At 41.3% G+C, this 14,973-nt stretch overlaps 3 protein-coding genes across 4 annotated transcripts; 1 reads left to right on the forward strand and 2 right to left on the reverse strand.

Annotated features, from left to right (window-relative positions):
- Positions 1 to 684: 684 nt before the first annotated feature.
- LOC122867341 (TATA box binding protein) lies at positions 685 to 7,839 on the reverse strand. 2 transcript variants are annotated; one of them, XM_044178143.1, is made up of 9 exons: positions 7,708 to 7,839; positions 6,927 to 7,174; positions 6,555 to 6,711; positions 6,175 to 6,352; positions 5,683 to 5,770; positions 3,678 to 3,769; positions 3,243 to 3,410; positions 2,862 to 2,956; positions 685 to 2,188 (listed from the first exon to the last, which is right to left on the reverse strand). In XM_044178143.1, the coding sequence occupies exons 2-9, from the start codon at positions 6,975 to 6,977 to the stop codon at positions 2,109 to 2,111; spliced, it is 909 nt and encodes a 302-aa protein (XP_044034078.1). In that variant the 5' UTR covers positions 6,978 to 7,174; positions 7,708 to 7,839; the 3' UTR covers positions 685 to 2,108. The 2 variants fall into 2 exon arrangements, with proteins under 2 accessions (XP_044034078.1, XP_044033996.1); XM_044178061.1 differs by having other exon boundaries at positions 7,702 to 7,839.
- psmc3 (proteasome 26S subunit, ATPase 3) lies at positions 7,832 to 10,025 on the forward strand. Its single transcript, XM_044177799.1, has 2 exons — positions 7,832 to 8,812; positions 9,561 to 10,025. The coding sequence occupies exons 1-2, from the start codon at positions 7,868 to 7,870 to the stop codon at positions 9,897 to 9,899; spliced, it is 1,284 nt and encodes a 427-aa protein (XP_044033734.1). The 5' UTR covers positions 7,832 to 7,867; the 3' UTR covers positions 9,900 to 10,025.
- Positions 10,026 to 11,982: 1,957 nt separating this feature from the next.
- On the reverse strand, positions 11,983 to 14,894 carry psmb1 (proteasome 20S subunit beta 1). The gene is made up of 6 exons (XM_044178599.1): positions 14,710 to 14,894; positions 14,216 to 14,323; positions 13,737 to 13,818; positions 13,138 to 13,267; positions 12,723 to 12,829; positions 11,983 to 12,575 (listed from the first exon to the last, which is right to left on the reverse strand). Exons 1-6 carry the CDS (start codon positions 14,808 to 14,810, stop codon positions 12,390 to 12,392), a joined length of 714 nt encoding a protein of 237 aa, XP_044034534.1. The 5' UTR covers positions 14,811 to 14,894; the 3' UTR covers positions 11,983 to 12,389.
- Positions 14,895 to 14,973: the final 79 nt, after the last annotated feature.

Here is a 14,973-nt window from a genome sequence, read left to right on the forward strand (position 1 = left end):
GTATAGAAGAGTTATTAAGTCAGTTAACTGGCCGAATACTGTTAGTTACACAGCAATATCTCTCTAAAGTTTACTAACATTAGCTGCCATGAGCTGCCAAGTAAGGCTGTGGCAGCAAGACGACTGTATTGAAGTGAGCAAGGGTGCATTTTATGCTTATGAATTCAAGTGTTCAATTGTAGGAGTTACACAGTCTCCCTGTAAATGAAAGCTGCGTTTAGACTGTACAAATCTGGTAAATGGTTTAAATAACTAAAGACACTGGGTTTAAGCCTCACACAGATATAGTTCTGCATTACTTTCAGAAGTTGAAAATGATCTTTACACCCAGGTTTGATGTACAGCAAGTGGTTAATATTGCAGTGAATGAGGGGTAACAACTGTCTTTGGCCATTTTTAAATCTGTATTTTGTGCAGCGTTAGGTTGTTGTCTCTAAACAAGTTACACAGTGGTGTCTCTTTTTGTTTTACTTCTGCTTTACTTACTCAAAAAAGTATACGTATTTACCAAAATGTATTTTGCCTTTTACAAGAATTGTTTGACTTTAGCTCTTTCAGTAGACAAAAACCGAGCACACACCTCGTAGAACAGCATGTCTCGCACTATTCACTGGACAACAAAAGTGCTGTTTCCAAATAAAACAGCACCAAAATGTAGCGAAAGAAGCAGCGTTAACAAGAGAATCAGTATGTACACATTTATTAATGCACAGTGGAGCACATTAACATTTTCAGAAGCAGAATTGCATTTAGATGTGACCGGGCTTCCTGGTGTCCTGCTTGGTCATTAATAAACTCAGAAATCACAGAGAAAATATTAATTAATACTAAACGTAGTTTGCCAGGTGGCAGACACACAGATGGTGAAACTGACAGTCAAAAGTTGTCTGTGACACACAAGCACACCAACAAGTGCCCAAAATTTAAACAAATTTTTGGCCAGGTGTGTGGCTAAGCAAACACCTGGCCAAAACAGATTCACATTTGCCTATGCTCAAAAATAATTCTTCAAAAGAAAACTTTTAAATGGCCAAACAAATAAATAAGAAAACTTAAAAACAATGCATGAACATGACAACATGATGCACAGTTTATCTGATCATCATGATGTCTTAGTGCTGGTGAATGTAAGATGCAAGATGTGACTAAGTAAAAGACGAGGCTGTCAACTTTAAGACCAACCGTGTCTTTTCTTCACGTTTTGGTTCTGGTTGATTTTTAAGTACAAATGTATCAGGAACCCAAACCAAGTAACAGGAACCTTGAAGAACTAACCAAAAACCTGATGACAACGTAAGTAGCAGGACTTGGATCAATTTTGTTTAACTTTTGTCAATTAAAAATTTAAGAGCATCCAACTTCAGTTAACAGACTGGACTATACTACGTCTCATGTCAAAAATGTTCAAATTTAGAGGGAAATCCACTTCCAGCTTTTAATTAGGGCCAAACTGAACAAAGATCCAATTGATTTGAGTGTAAAAGGTATTAAGATAAAACTCTCAAAAAGCAGACTGATTCGTTTTGGGATAAACAGTCTCTTGCACTAAAATCTTAGCTAATACCGTTAATAGGAATGTGGGGCTGACTGACCCGAACACGTCTTAATACAACTTGGAGACCGAGCAGACAATTAATAAAAATGCATGTACAAAACTATTTAAAACAGCTTAAAATAAAACCAAAAAACAGTCTTTGCAAGACTGCTTCTCTTCTAATCAGCGATTTTTACATTTCTTTACAGTCTTATGTACAATCAGGGATGTGATCAGGACAACAGAAAAAGCTGAAAATAAGTGAACGAAAACAGAGAAAAGGTTCCAAATAAATGGAGAGGTCTGTGTGTAAAATATATCACCACTTGTAATCAGAACACGGCAACAAAAACATACAGCAAAAATCCTGTTTTTCAAAAAAAAAACAAACAAAAAAAAACAAAAACTGAAACACTAGAGGGACAAAAAAAAAAAAAAAAAGATGACTCACAACCCTTTTCAACAGCCCTTACAGCAGTCCATTTGTAGAGGTCAACATATAGATGACACTTCATGTGAATGTTAAAAAAAAAAATCTGAATAAAAAGAGACGGAGTTGAGGAGATGGCAGGTTCTACGTTGTCTTGCGGAAGCCTTTCAGGATGGGGTAGATGTTTTCAAATGCTTCGTAGATCTCTGCTCTCACCTTGGCACCTTAAAAACAAGCAACACAGATTATTAACTACAGCGAGTTACACTGGCACAGAAATAATCACTATATCCATTAACATCATGTTCTGGATTATCTATTTAAAAAGTTCTATTGTGGTGGATCAATTTCTAATCAGTGTCAGGTTGGTTGTGTGAAAAGCTTGACCGATACATCAACATGGTCGATAACTAACAGGAAACTGTTAACCGTTTTTAAAGAAATTGTCAAGTTTATTTTTCCAACTTTAAAATGTCCCACTAAGTACCCAATTTAAGGAATCCTTATCAAAGTTGTATTTTTTTAACTCTAAAATACTAAAATATTAATATCAGTATCCGCCTCAAACATCCTGCATCAGCCCAGCTCTATTTGAGTGATATGAAGAGTGACTATGTCTCCCAAGGACTAGAAAGAGGAAATGCAGACAAAACACTGCTATATGCGACCCATCAGCTGTTACTGTAGATCTGTGTCAAATGAAAAACACAATCAGTTTTTTTATGTCCTGTGACCCCAGAAAGTGCAACACAAAGTTGGTTACAGGCATAAGAAGCTTAATCAAACTAACCAACCTTAACTCCTCCTCCTACAACGTTGTGATTAGGACAACTTCTGATCACAACTAATAATGAGTGAAGTGAAGTGAAGCCATTAGCAGAGAGGAGCAGGTCTTACCTGTGAGTACAACTTTCCCAGAGACAAAGATGAGCAGGACGATTCTGGGTTTGATCATTCTGTAAATCAGTCCTGGAAACAGCTCCGGTTCATAGCTGAAACAAACAAGTCACTTTATTTTAACCATTACAAATATTAGTTCAATCATTAAAATAAATCAATTTCAAGTTGAGGAAAAACTTCTCTCTGCATACTGTATGCGACCTTTATGCTAAATGTTATTTCAATTTCAAACAATTACATATGCTTTCAGAAGATACCCTGTTTGTATAGGAGACTTCTCGCAATTCTCACAGCCATCATATACTGGTGGTTAGAAAAAGGCAGAAATGAGTGACCATGCCTTTTAGCTGCACAAGACATAAAACAAACAGAAATTACCTGCTGAACTGTTGATGTGTGAGGACTAATCCCTCCAGCCGAATGGGGAACTTCACATCGCAGCTTCCCACCATGTTCTGAATCTTGAAGTCCAGGAACTTGGCAGGAAAACCGAGCTTCTGCACCACACGAGCATATTTTCTTGCAGCTAACCTCGACTGCTCCTCACTAGGGAGAAGGTGAGTCGATGAGAGGCAGATTATAGGACAAGAAGACAATTGGGCTGAAGAGAGACAGGAAATGTGGGTGAGGTGAGCTACCGGGGCGCCCCAAGATAGAGAACACTTTATTGAAAGTCAAGGCAAGGCTAGCATGTGTTTTCTCAGAAGGATACTGTTGGCAAGAAGGTTTTTGTCCCTACTAAAGACAACACAACTGTGAACAACTATCATGAACATTAGCACATAAAGGTCAGCAAATAAGCTATATTCTGACCTCTTAGCTCCAGTGCAGACCATCTTCCCAGAGCTGAAGATGAGAGCAGTTGTCCTGGGTTCTCGTATTCTCATGATGACCGCAGCAAAACGCTACAAGAAATGGAGAGCGGGAATATTATTCAAGTGGTCATATTATGCTTATTTTCAGGTTCATTATTTTATTTTGGTGTTGTACCAGTATAGGTTTACATGGTTTCATTTTCAAAAAACACCATACTTTTCTTATACCGCACATTGCTGCAGCACCTCTTTTCACCCTCCATTTTAGCTACCGAGTGAGGCAACTCACTTCTATTCGATCGTTGGCTGGTAGTCCTTACTAGGTACTACTCATGTACTCCTCCCAACAATCAGAAGCAGAGTAGGAGCGGGTCCTGAAGACCAAGGCAGTGTGATCCAAAACAAAGCCGCTTCCACCGGTAACTATGGCTGCGGTTCAGCCGTACAACCCGAACCAGCTTCGCAACTTGACTGGAGCAAGACGTTTCAGAGTGGTAAATTATTAATCTGTAACTAATTTATCTTTCATACATAACGTTTTAACTGTGCACTGTCTCTACATCAAAGTAACAACTTTATGTCCACTGACTGCCTGGAGGGTATCAAACGTTATTTTAATTTCATATTTAGGTGTACTTGTGGAAACTGCTCAATTCGTGCATTACGACGCATGTTACATAGTGATGTAGACAGATTACGAAAATAAAGGCTGGACTACTAGTGAGGTGTATTCAGGCAGTTCAGGAGCAGTGTTTTCTGTGGGAGAGGGTAACTCCCTTTGGGGTGGACTTATTACATGCACACAAAAAAAGATATATAACGCAATAAAGGAAAGGGGAAAAGCCAAAAAGCATAATATGACGACTTCAAAGCCCGCAGTGCTTCCCTATAAATGTAGGCTGTTTAGCATAAATATATCCAGTATATTTTATTTTGGTATTTCTTGTGTATAAGAGGACATTTTGGCGTGATGACGGTACTAGAGGAACGATCAGGTAATCAAAGGCATTCCTTGTAACTTTAAAGGAAAGTACCAGTTTATTTCAACCTGGTGCATTTCCTATAAATGTGGCTGTTGTACAATAGACCTTTTTCCACAGTAGACATTTTGACATGTCATAGCAGGAAAAGCACAGATGTAATTAATAACATACAGTATATATATGACTGCATTCCATTCAGGAGAGCTAGTTCCATGGTCCTGGTATTGTGCATGCTGGCACACGCTCATGGCTTACTGGGACACTTAATGGAACGAAGCAACCATTAACAAAATTAGTATCACCTGTACTTTTCCTGATAGGACAAGTCAAAATGTCTGCTGGGAAAAAGGTCTAAACACTGGCATCTGGCTATACATTTTTCTGAACCCACTATGATCTGAAATTACAGCAGTAGCTGTGAGAAAAGGTTACAATTGTGTTGGATAATTAGCGCCAGGTAAAAAAATATCCAAAAATAAAAAGAATGGTAGTCAATGAAAACTGCACGGTGTATATCTTGTCATTTTATTTTTGCAATTCAGAAACCATCCTTCAAAACCATTTTATCTTGTTTGCGACTACTTCTCTAGCACGAACACACGCTAAATGGACAGCGATCCACAGCCTCATACATGTAAACAAACCAACGTGCAGATTGAGCTGGATGTAAATCCCTATGCAGTTAGCTTTTCCAGACAGCTACTTTCTGTGTTTACTTTCAGTCTGACTCAGAGACAAGCATTTGGAACGATTCATGTAAAATCATGCTTATTTTGGAAAGCTGCTGGAGGCGTATGCAGCTTGCCCCAATATACGTTGTTTAGCACAAATCCACATTTCCCTGAATCTCTACAATGGAGGTGTTGAGTGCAAAGTTAGTATGACCCATAGAGCTACAATAGCCACATTTATAGGAAATCCATCCGGTTGAAATAAACCGGATGCCCTTCTGATAGCAGATAAAAAAGTCACATTGTTGAGAAACATAGAGCTGATTACAGAAATGTGTGGCAGTCTCACCTTTGGGTTGTACTCTGCATTCCTGGCTCTCAGGGCGATGGTCTTCAAGTCCAGTTTACAGCCCAGATTTACAGTAGATACTATGTTTCTAATAGTAGGGAAAATAAAAGCACAGAGAAAAGAACTGAGTAAGAGACCTAAAGGAAAACTGTTCAGTCAGTAGCTCAGAATCAAGTTAAACTGTGTGGAAATAATGGCAATGTAGTAAATTATGGTAGTGAAAAACATTCACGACTAAGCAGAAATGACACAAGGACATCCTTAGGTAGTCTCTGAAATGTCAGCTATAGTTATGTTTGGGGTATAAATAAATTTGAATTCACCTTGAGCACAATTTTGGTCCTTGCAAGCATTTCCCTATAGGAATATCTAGTAGTACACTAAACTTCAACAATTATCACTGACTAAAAGGCACATAAAAGGGAAAAGTGACAGATGCAAGTGGCATTAACTGATACTTTGACCATTCTTTTCACTGGATACAAAACATACTGTAGCTGTGGTACTATCCCAGAGCTCTCTGAGGCTGGTGTGGCGGGTGTGATAGGGGTCATGGGGGTCAGCGGGGTGTTGTAGAGCGGGGTATTCCCCGGCAATGCTGTGGTGGTCGAGCCTGCTGCCGTCTGGGAATGGTAAAGCTGGGGGGTCTGCCCTGACGTTCCAGGAAGGCCTGGAGAACAAAGAAGAGGGTTTTTTTTTCCTCTATAATGTGAACCGATGAATCACTATGGTTCAGATATGGATGATAAATATCAGGATTATTTTCTCAGAATAAATGAGGAAGACACTAATACTGGGGATATAAGATTATGATCTCACCTCATAAGAGCGGGAAAGGATGAAAAGGAACATGACAGTAATGTGCGTTGTACCTGTGTTTGCTTGCTGTGCCTGTTGTTGCTGCTGTTGCTGCTGCTGCTGCTGCTGCCTCTGCTGTTCCTCCAGTATAGATAAACTGTTGGTGTTCTGGACGGGCTGAGGTGTCAGGCCTGAGCCATATGGCATCATGGGACTGAAGATTGGCATGCCCTGCACCAAAAAACATGAAGTTGGGACTGAACAGGAAAGCCACATCAGGAGAAACTGATACCTTGAAGCCTTAGCGAGATGAGAGTGTGCCAGGCAGCTACAGAGAGCTAGGAGTGCGACTTGGCAAATCTGACTATGTTGAGGGAAAGCTGGGAACTTGCGTTGGTGAGAAGACAAATTCATTTTAAAATGTGTTAACCATATACCAGTGTTACCTGAGGGGAAGCCAGCCCCTGGAAGGCTGGTATACTGTTGTTTTGGTCCATCTCTTTAGCTCCTCACGTTAGTTCACTGCCACCCAAGAGCAGGAAGTGACACAGGCCAGATAACTTTGCACAGCGGGTGCCTCAAAGCTGTGCGTCTGGGATCTGTATTACAGTAGAAAAACACCAACAACCACAGTGGACTGGAATCTGCAGAAACACCCTCTTCCTGTGTCTTCTCGCTGGCAGCTAAGTCCTGCCTGAAAAGATGGACAGAACCCAAGTTTACGCAGACAAACACTTTAATACTCGCAATTATTTATCACCGTGCATCATCGAAGCTGAGTGAAGAACTTGCAAATGACATGAAGCCAAATTCGTGCAGCTGCAGCAGTGGCGCGAACACATTCACTGCTTGCTAACCACCACAATTAGCTTTACCGTTAATTAACGTAACTTTAGCTCGTTCGTTTATTCTGGCCCCAATGCATTATGTGTCATTTAATAAGTTTAGTATGCACAATACGGGTGACAACTTCATCTATACCCAAGTAGGGTATAGATAAAGTACCCAGCAGGATGTCTTGACAGCCTCCAAAATGAAACACATCAACACACTGGCTAGCTGAAGTTAGCCGCAGAGCTAATATTAGCAACGCTAACGCCAGCTAACATGAAGTCAAACGCGTTGTGACCACAATGAAAATTGTGACTTTGTGTGCTAAAAAGAGTTGCAAATAACTTTGACATTTGCCAGTGCACAACAATACATTGGCCGTGAACTTACACTCACTCTCTCGCAGGTCAAGTCAGCACACGAAGAAAATTAATTCAGCTTCGGGTTCGTCTCATCTTCGGTCTTATGCTTCGGCGCTCATGAGCCTCGTCGGCTACTTCCGGAAGTAGAACCTTTATTTTCCGTGGTGTCACAGTTCACCGCAGGCAGAGCAAAGATGGCGTCGCTGAGTGACAAGTCAGTTTGGGACGAAGTGGAGGATGGAATCGGCGAAGAAGTCTTGAAAATGTCCACAGATGAGATAGTTCAGCGAACTCGTCTCCTCGACAGCGAGATAAAGATTATGAAGAGCGAAGTGCTGAGGGTGACCCACGAGCTGCAGGCTATGAAGGATAAAATCAAAGAAAACACGGAGAAGATAAAGGTGAACAAAACCCTGCCGTACCTTGTGTCCAATGTGATCGAGCTTCTGGATGTGGACCCCAACGACCAGGAGGAGGACGGGGCTAATGTGGACCTGGACTCTCAGAGGAAAGGAAAGTGCGCCGTCATTAAGACCTCCACTCGACAGACCTACTTCCTGCCCGTGATCGGGCTGGTGGACGCCGAGAAGCTGAAGCCCGGAGACCTGGTGGGTGTCAACAAAGACTCCTACCTGATCCTGGAGACCTTACCCACCGAGTACGACTCCAGAGTCAAGGCCATGGAGGTGGATGAGCGCCCCACAGAGCAGTACAGCGACATAGGAGGGCTGGACAAGCAGATCCAGGAGCTGGTGGAGGCCATCGTCCTGCCCATGAACCACAAGGAGAAGTTTGAAAACCTGGGCATCCAGCCACCCAAAGGGGTCCTGATGTATGGACCACCTGGCACTGGGAAGACCCTCCTGGCCAGGGCCTGCGCCGCTCAGACCAAGGCCACCTTCCTGAAGCTGGCAGGTCCACAGCTGGTCCAGATGTTCATAGGAGATGGAGCCAAGCTGGTGAGAGATGCCTTCGCCCTGGCCAAAGAGAAAGCCCCATCCATCATCTTCATCGATGAGCTGGACGCCATCGGAACCAAGAGGTTCGACAGCGAGAAGGCAGGAGACAGAGAGGTGCAGAGGACCATGCTGGAGCTGCTCAACCAGCTGGACGGGTTTCAGCCCAACATGCAGGTCAAGGTAAAGAAGCTGCCACCAAAATATCCTCTTTAAACACCTTTTGTATGTTTGTATACAGTATGTATAACCATGCTGTCTGGTTGATGTTCATCACTTTGGACTAATCAGATAGGAACTGTATATCAATGGACATTATCGAGTATCATATTTCATTCACACTATCATTCTGGGAGAAATCTGACTCAGTAGTGTTAATTCAGACAACAAAATTAGAAGTAGAAATTAAAAGTATTTGCAGTTGAGTTCAGAAAATTGCATCACTTTAATGTAATGTAATACCAGCAAAAGACAACTATATTAGGCTATATCTATAACCAAAAACCCACAAATATCAAATCTCATAACACAATATATTTAATATATTAATATAGCATTATAACATATTAATAACAGCAGTTATTAAACAGTGTGTTGCACTGGGTAACAATCAAATTAAGAGGACATGAACCATTCAAATGTATAGCAAAAAGATAACTGTACTGCAAGAACCTTAGTATGGGGACTACTTTTCTTCATTTTCAGATTAGGTTGTTCTTTATACAGGGAATGGCACACAAAGTCAGCAAACTCTCTTTTTGTACATATGTAATCAATCAATCAAATCAATCAATTCATCAAAACATGTAATGGATATACATTCAAACCTAAAACAACCATGTTGAAAAACTTTCTTCTTTTTAATCACCACTGTGGCATTACTTTACAGTATGATGACTACAGTATAACTACACACATTTTTATTGTTTAGGTGATTGCTGCCACCAACAGAGTGGACATATTGGACCCTGCGCTGCTCCGTTCGGGTCGTCTGGACAGAAAGATCGAGTTCCCCATGCCAAACGAAGAGGCCAGAGCTCGCATCATGCAGATTCACTCCCGCAAGATGAACGTCAGTCCTGACGTCAACTACGAGGAGCTGGCTCGCTGCACAGACGACTTCAACGGAGCCCAGTGCAAAGCTGTGTGTGTGGAGGCCGGTATGATTGCGCTGCGCCGCGGGGCCACAGAGCTGAACCATGAAGATTACATGGAGGGAATCCTGGAGGTCCAAGCCAAGAAGAAGGCTAACCTTCAGTACTACGCCTGAGGAAACGGCCTGTGTCTATGTTTATGTGTGAAAGTTTTTGATTTATTAAAACAGTTGTAAGTCAACACTTGTTATAATTGCTGATTAACTTGGGTTAATAAAATTAAATAAAATGTCATAACCAAGTGTTGTTGTTTCCTTCTGTGTTTTTACAGTTTCGGTTGGTGCAGAATAATACCACAGATGTGAAATTATTAAACAGAGAAGTTAAGTCTTTATTGGGCTGCAGCCCAGTGTTAGTTTAATACAATGTAGGTTCCTACTTGAAAGCTTGTATTTTGTGTTATTTAGAAAAACATAAAACATATTAGCACAATGCCAGAAAATTAAGCAACGTTAGACAATTGTTTTATTTGTCACTCCTGAGCACAGGCAGTGTGAGGTTACTGCAGGAAAATAGAGACAAAGTAACTATTGAAGAAAACTGGTAGCTCATCTGGCAACGTGGCCTCACACATGATGAGGGCACTCCTGCTTTTGTAGCCTGTAATAGTCTGGATCACCTGCCACATTTCTTTGGCATTGTTGGTGTTGAGGTCTCTCTCCTGATGCCAGCTTTCAGTCTCTCTGGCAGCGCTGTAAGCTTCCTTGTCACCTGACTGAAAGGCAGCTTTTTTGGCTCTGTATAGGGCCCTCACCTCACCATTCATCCATTGGGGGCTGATTTTATTGTCTTTGTGATCACGACATCATCAATACATTTGCTGATGTATGATGTCACTGATGATGTATATTCCACAAGGTTGATGTGGTTCTCCTGAGTGGTGGCATCTCTGAACATGAGCCAGTCTGTGCACTCAAAACAGTCCTGTAGAGCTGCTGTAGCTTCATCTGTCCACACTTTAATTGTTTTTACTGATGGTTTGACCCTTTTTTCCCCCTATTTAGGTGTGCCAGTTCCATGGCCCTGTTATAGACGCTATATGTTATGTCCACATGAATGGTTGGTGGAACAGACTGTTGTTGAGTGAATGTAGGAAGCCAAGGGGTGGTTATCCAATCCTCTAAAGCACCGTCTGCTGCAGTTTGTGTTCACAGCCATAGAACATTATGATTGGTAGGAATTAAACCTCTGTAGTGACTAACTAAGGGATAACATCATGAATCTTTTCTACATTTGCTGCGAATGGTTAAAAAAATGAAAGTTTCTCTAATCTCACATGTAGGAATGCAGAAGCTCACGTGCTGTGAAATGTTCTGAGCCCGGCAATCCTTGCTTTATCTAGTGAGGTAATGCCAGACAGATGATTTGATCAACTCTCTTAAATTTTGCATAAATTAAGAGAGTTTCTCTCTCACATTGAAGCTAATGGCTGCTAAAATACTGATAATCATCAGACATTTGCAGTTTGCAAGAATGTAAAATGCATCAACTAAAACTGCAGAAAACTGTGGCAGTGAAAAACAAATTCAGTCTGATAGTAGGCCTGTATTTGGGGAAATAGAAAATGTCTGTAAATTACACAAAACTTGTGGATGGTGTTGCTCTAATTCAGAGCAGCAAAAAAAATATGAATTAAAAAGTAAAATGTTTTATGTCATATGTCCATCTGAAAATGTCATTTTTTTGAGGGTGTGGGAATGTTTGTATTTATCACATATAGCTTTAAGTCATACAGTATGTTTAAGTTTAACATATATTGTAATATGTCAGGTCAGTGTGGCTTTTGTCTCCTCAGCCTTCAGCACAGTGTCACTGGGATGCTCCTGTTCTGCAAAGACAGGAAACGCTATCCTGAACAAAGATTCATGTTTGTTTGTTTTTTTTAGTTTAAAGATGTGTGAGTCGGCATGCTCAGGTAACTGGTGATTTGATCACCAACACAATTCTCAAACATGTCCTGATATGCAGATAGCAATTTTAGGTGCAAAGTTGCAGATATGTGAGACACATTTAGGCCACAACTCTTCCATTCCTTTTACTTACCAGGAAGCAGTGTGCTTTTATTGGTTACCTTATTCTGTAGTAATACTTTTGTCACTATTATTAAAGAAAACTACCCACCAACTGCAACACTGAGCAGCATAAGCTACCCGAGATGGAGTGTCCATGTGTGAAGGACATGCAATGAACAAGACACAATTTTTCACTTCTTTACATTTATTAAGAATGTAAAAAGAACAGCAGAGTATGTATCGTTCCAAAACATAATGGAAAACAGAGGAAGAGTCTAAGCAGGACTGAGTGGAGAGAATTCATTGCTTCTCAGAACAGGAGTGCTGATCTACAATCAGAATGCGACTACAAATACAGGGATGTAATAATAGCAGAAACTGAAGGGGATAATTGTGGAAAGCAGGAGAAAAGCATCAACTTCAATGGATGTAAATTTTGAGTGGATATAAAAAAAATGGAAAATTAGTTCAAGCCCGACTTGTGGATCAACACTCCTGTTTTAAGAAACTTGATGTTAAGGGGCCAAACCAACAGGTTGAATGTGGAAAGAACAGCCCAAAGAGGAAAGCAGAGAAAGGGGAACATATCCCTCCTCAGTCCTTCCTCAGTGGTACAGTCTGCTCATTGATGCCCTCCTTAGAGATGATGCAGAGCCGAAGGGCATCTCCGGTGTAGACATCTCTCTCTGCGGCTGAGATGAATACATCTTTGACCAGCTGAATGGCCTTGTCCTGAGTCAGAGGAACATGCTGCACACCCTCCATGTTCTTGAAACCAATCTGTGGAAGGCCGTGTTGGAAGGTGAGACAGACATGAATGTACCTTGTACACTGTAAGAAAACTTGCAATGCATTGTCTGCATACCTGATGACAAACATTTTGGGATTATGGCAACAACAGGTCAGTATGCAGTGTGTGTTATTTACCTGGTTGTCTAGTAGCGGTTGTAACATGGCACTTGCTGATCCTCCAGCCTTGTAGGTGTCTCTCTGGTAGGAGCCCACTGGGTCAAAACTGTACACTGCTCCCTTGCCTACAGTTCAAACATGAAATATTGAAAATAAATGTTGTTATTACAAGAACATAGTCAGGGCTTTATACAATTTCTAGCTTAGACACAACAAAACTAACAAACTTACTGTGTGATACAATAGAAGCACAATATACGCAACAACGCAAGCAACATTCCCTGCCCCCTGCAATCATGGTATACAAAAAACATAGCAACAGCCTAAATGTGCAACTTTTTTACTTACACAATCCAGTGCATATGCATACAAAAGCAACGTATTTCCTTATTACATTTACTCATCTTACTATCGGCAGCATTGAAGTACCTACCCTCTTCATCCAGTCCTCCGATGATGTTGTAGACGTAGTAGGGGAAGAACCGCCTGCCGTACAGGATGGTGGACAACATGGCTGCAATGGCTCCACTGGTCATTGACTTATTGTTTGAATGTTTGTACATCTGAGAGAGGGGAAGGAACATTAGTTCAGGTGTTAGTAGCACTTAAGTAACCTGTGACACCCTCTGTAGGTCTTGTAGGGGTGCAGAACGGAATTCCAATTCAGACCGGGTAACAACGACAGCTTCTTATTGTTATTGAACTGTGGTGACACTGGACACTATTAGAGGTGCTTGTGCAATTAAGAGGAGACCTCGAAGAACAAATATCCATAATACATAGACCATAGACTGTATATAAATATCTTTATGTACAGTTTATGGTACAGATGATCCTTCTAGAGATTTTTAGAATAAATCAGACAGAAAAAATATAACTGTCACCACTAAAGACAACAAGACATTAAAATATCAGCCTCTGTCTGGGATACCACTTTGAGCAAGCAGGGGCAGGACAGTTAGCAGAGTCAGAGAAATTAGATCATTTTAAAGAGGAGACTACAGAAAGAGTGAAACCAAATAACCAGCCCACCTTTAGTCTGGCATCAATGATTTTAGTCAGAGTCAGGCAGTCGCCATGGAAACCGCTGCAGCCAATGACAGTTGTGTCTGTCCTGTAAAGGGAAGGAGACGCACAAAAATCAGTGACAGTCAGAGCAGCATATTTTTCAATTGACCTAAATTCATGTGGTAATGATGAGATAAAGTGGTGATTTTAGCCACAGATACCAACTGGTGCTCGGCTGAGGGGCACTGCAGCTAGCCCCTGAGCACCAAGCAGGAACTAAATACACTCCTCATCTTAAAAGAGTATCAGAGCATAGCTGTAGTGACCTCGGTGGTTGCACTCCAAATTTAACTGATAATGGCTTTTAATACATTTACACAGTACTCTGAAAGGGAAAGCAGGTAAAGGGGGAAGTTACAGATTAAAGAGTTGACACGGTGTCTTAATAGTGCCGATCTGCTGCCCTTCATTGGCAGTGCAGGGAGGTGACAGTGCACACTTACAGCTTGTAGCATTTTGGTGAGTCCCGGCTGTGGATCGAATAGCCTTCACTCAGTCTGGTGTCTGAGGCTACAATGGCGAAGTCTTCCCCGGCAACAGCTAGAACGGTTCTGAAAAAAAGACAATACAGGCTACTTCACTCATCTAATAAATCACCTCAACAAAGGGGAAAATGTAGTTGTCCCACACACTTGCTAACGGAAGCTAGGCTACTGATTCGAAACTGAAACTGTGATAATGTTCATGTTATGTATTTTTCCCTTTTAAATGTGTGGCCTATAATGCTAATTTGCACAGTAAGATATAGTGATGATTCTGTATGTGCTTTACAAAGAAACTCTGCTCTGTTCACGTACTTTTCTTTAACTTCTTCTTTGTTTAGTTAAGGTTGGTATATCGTTTGCTAGGCTGGTTAGCAAGTTAGCATAATCCAAATGTAGCTAGATGTAAACGTTAGCTAGCAGGCTAACTAGGCAGCAGTTGAAAAATCACTCACCCTCCGTTGAAAGCGTATGGTGAGAACCGGTGCTCTACTGGACCAGTATAATGATATTCTTTCATCTTCCCAGGGTCTCCAAAGGTATGAGCAGACATCATTTTTGTCACAGAAAGCCAACGGTGTCCAAGATACAGTCCTGTAAACTCGCTGTATCACTGCAATATGGCAGCCTCTTCTTTTACCGTCAAACACCCGCACGTTCAGCTGTACTCTGCACGAGAGCGCCGCCGCAGGCTGTTTGTTGTAGAGCAGGAGCCATCA

Source organism: Siniperca chuatsi, linkage group LG1 (genome assembly GCF_020085105.1).
Source record: "Siniperca chuatsi isolate FFG_IHB_CAS linkage group LG1, ASM2008510v1, whole genome shotgun sequence".
In the NCBI taxonomy this organism is placed as follows: Eukaryota; Metazoa; Chordata; class Actinopteri; order Centrarchiformes; family Sinipercidae; genus Siniperca; species Siniperca chuatsi.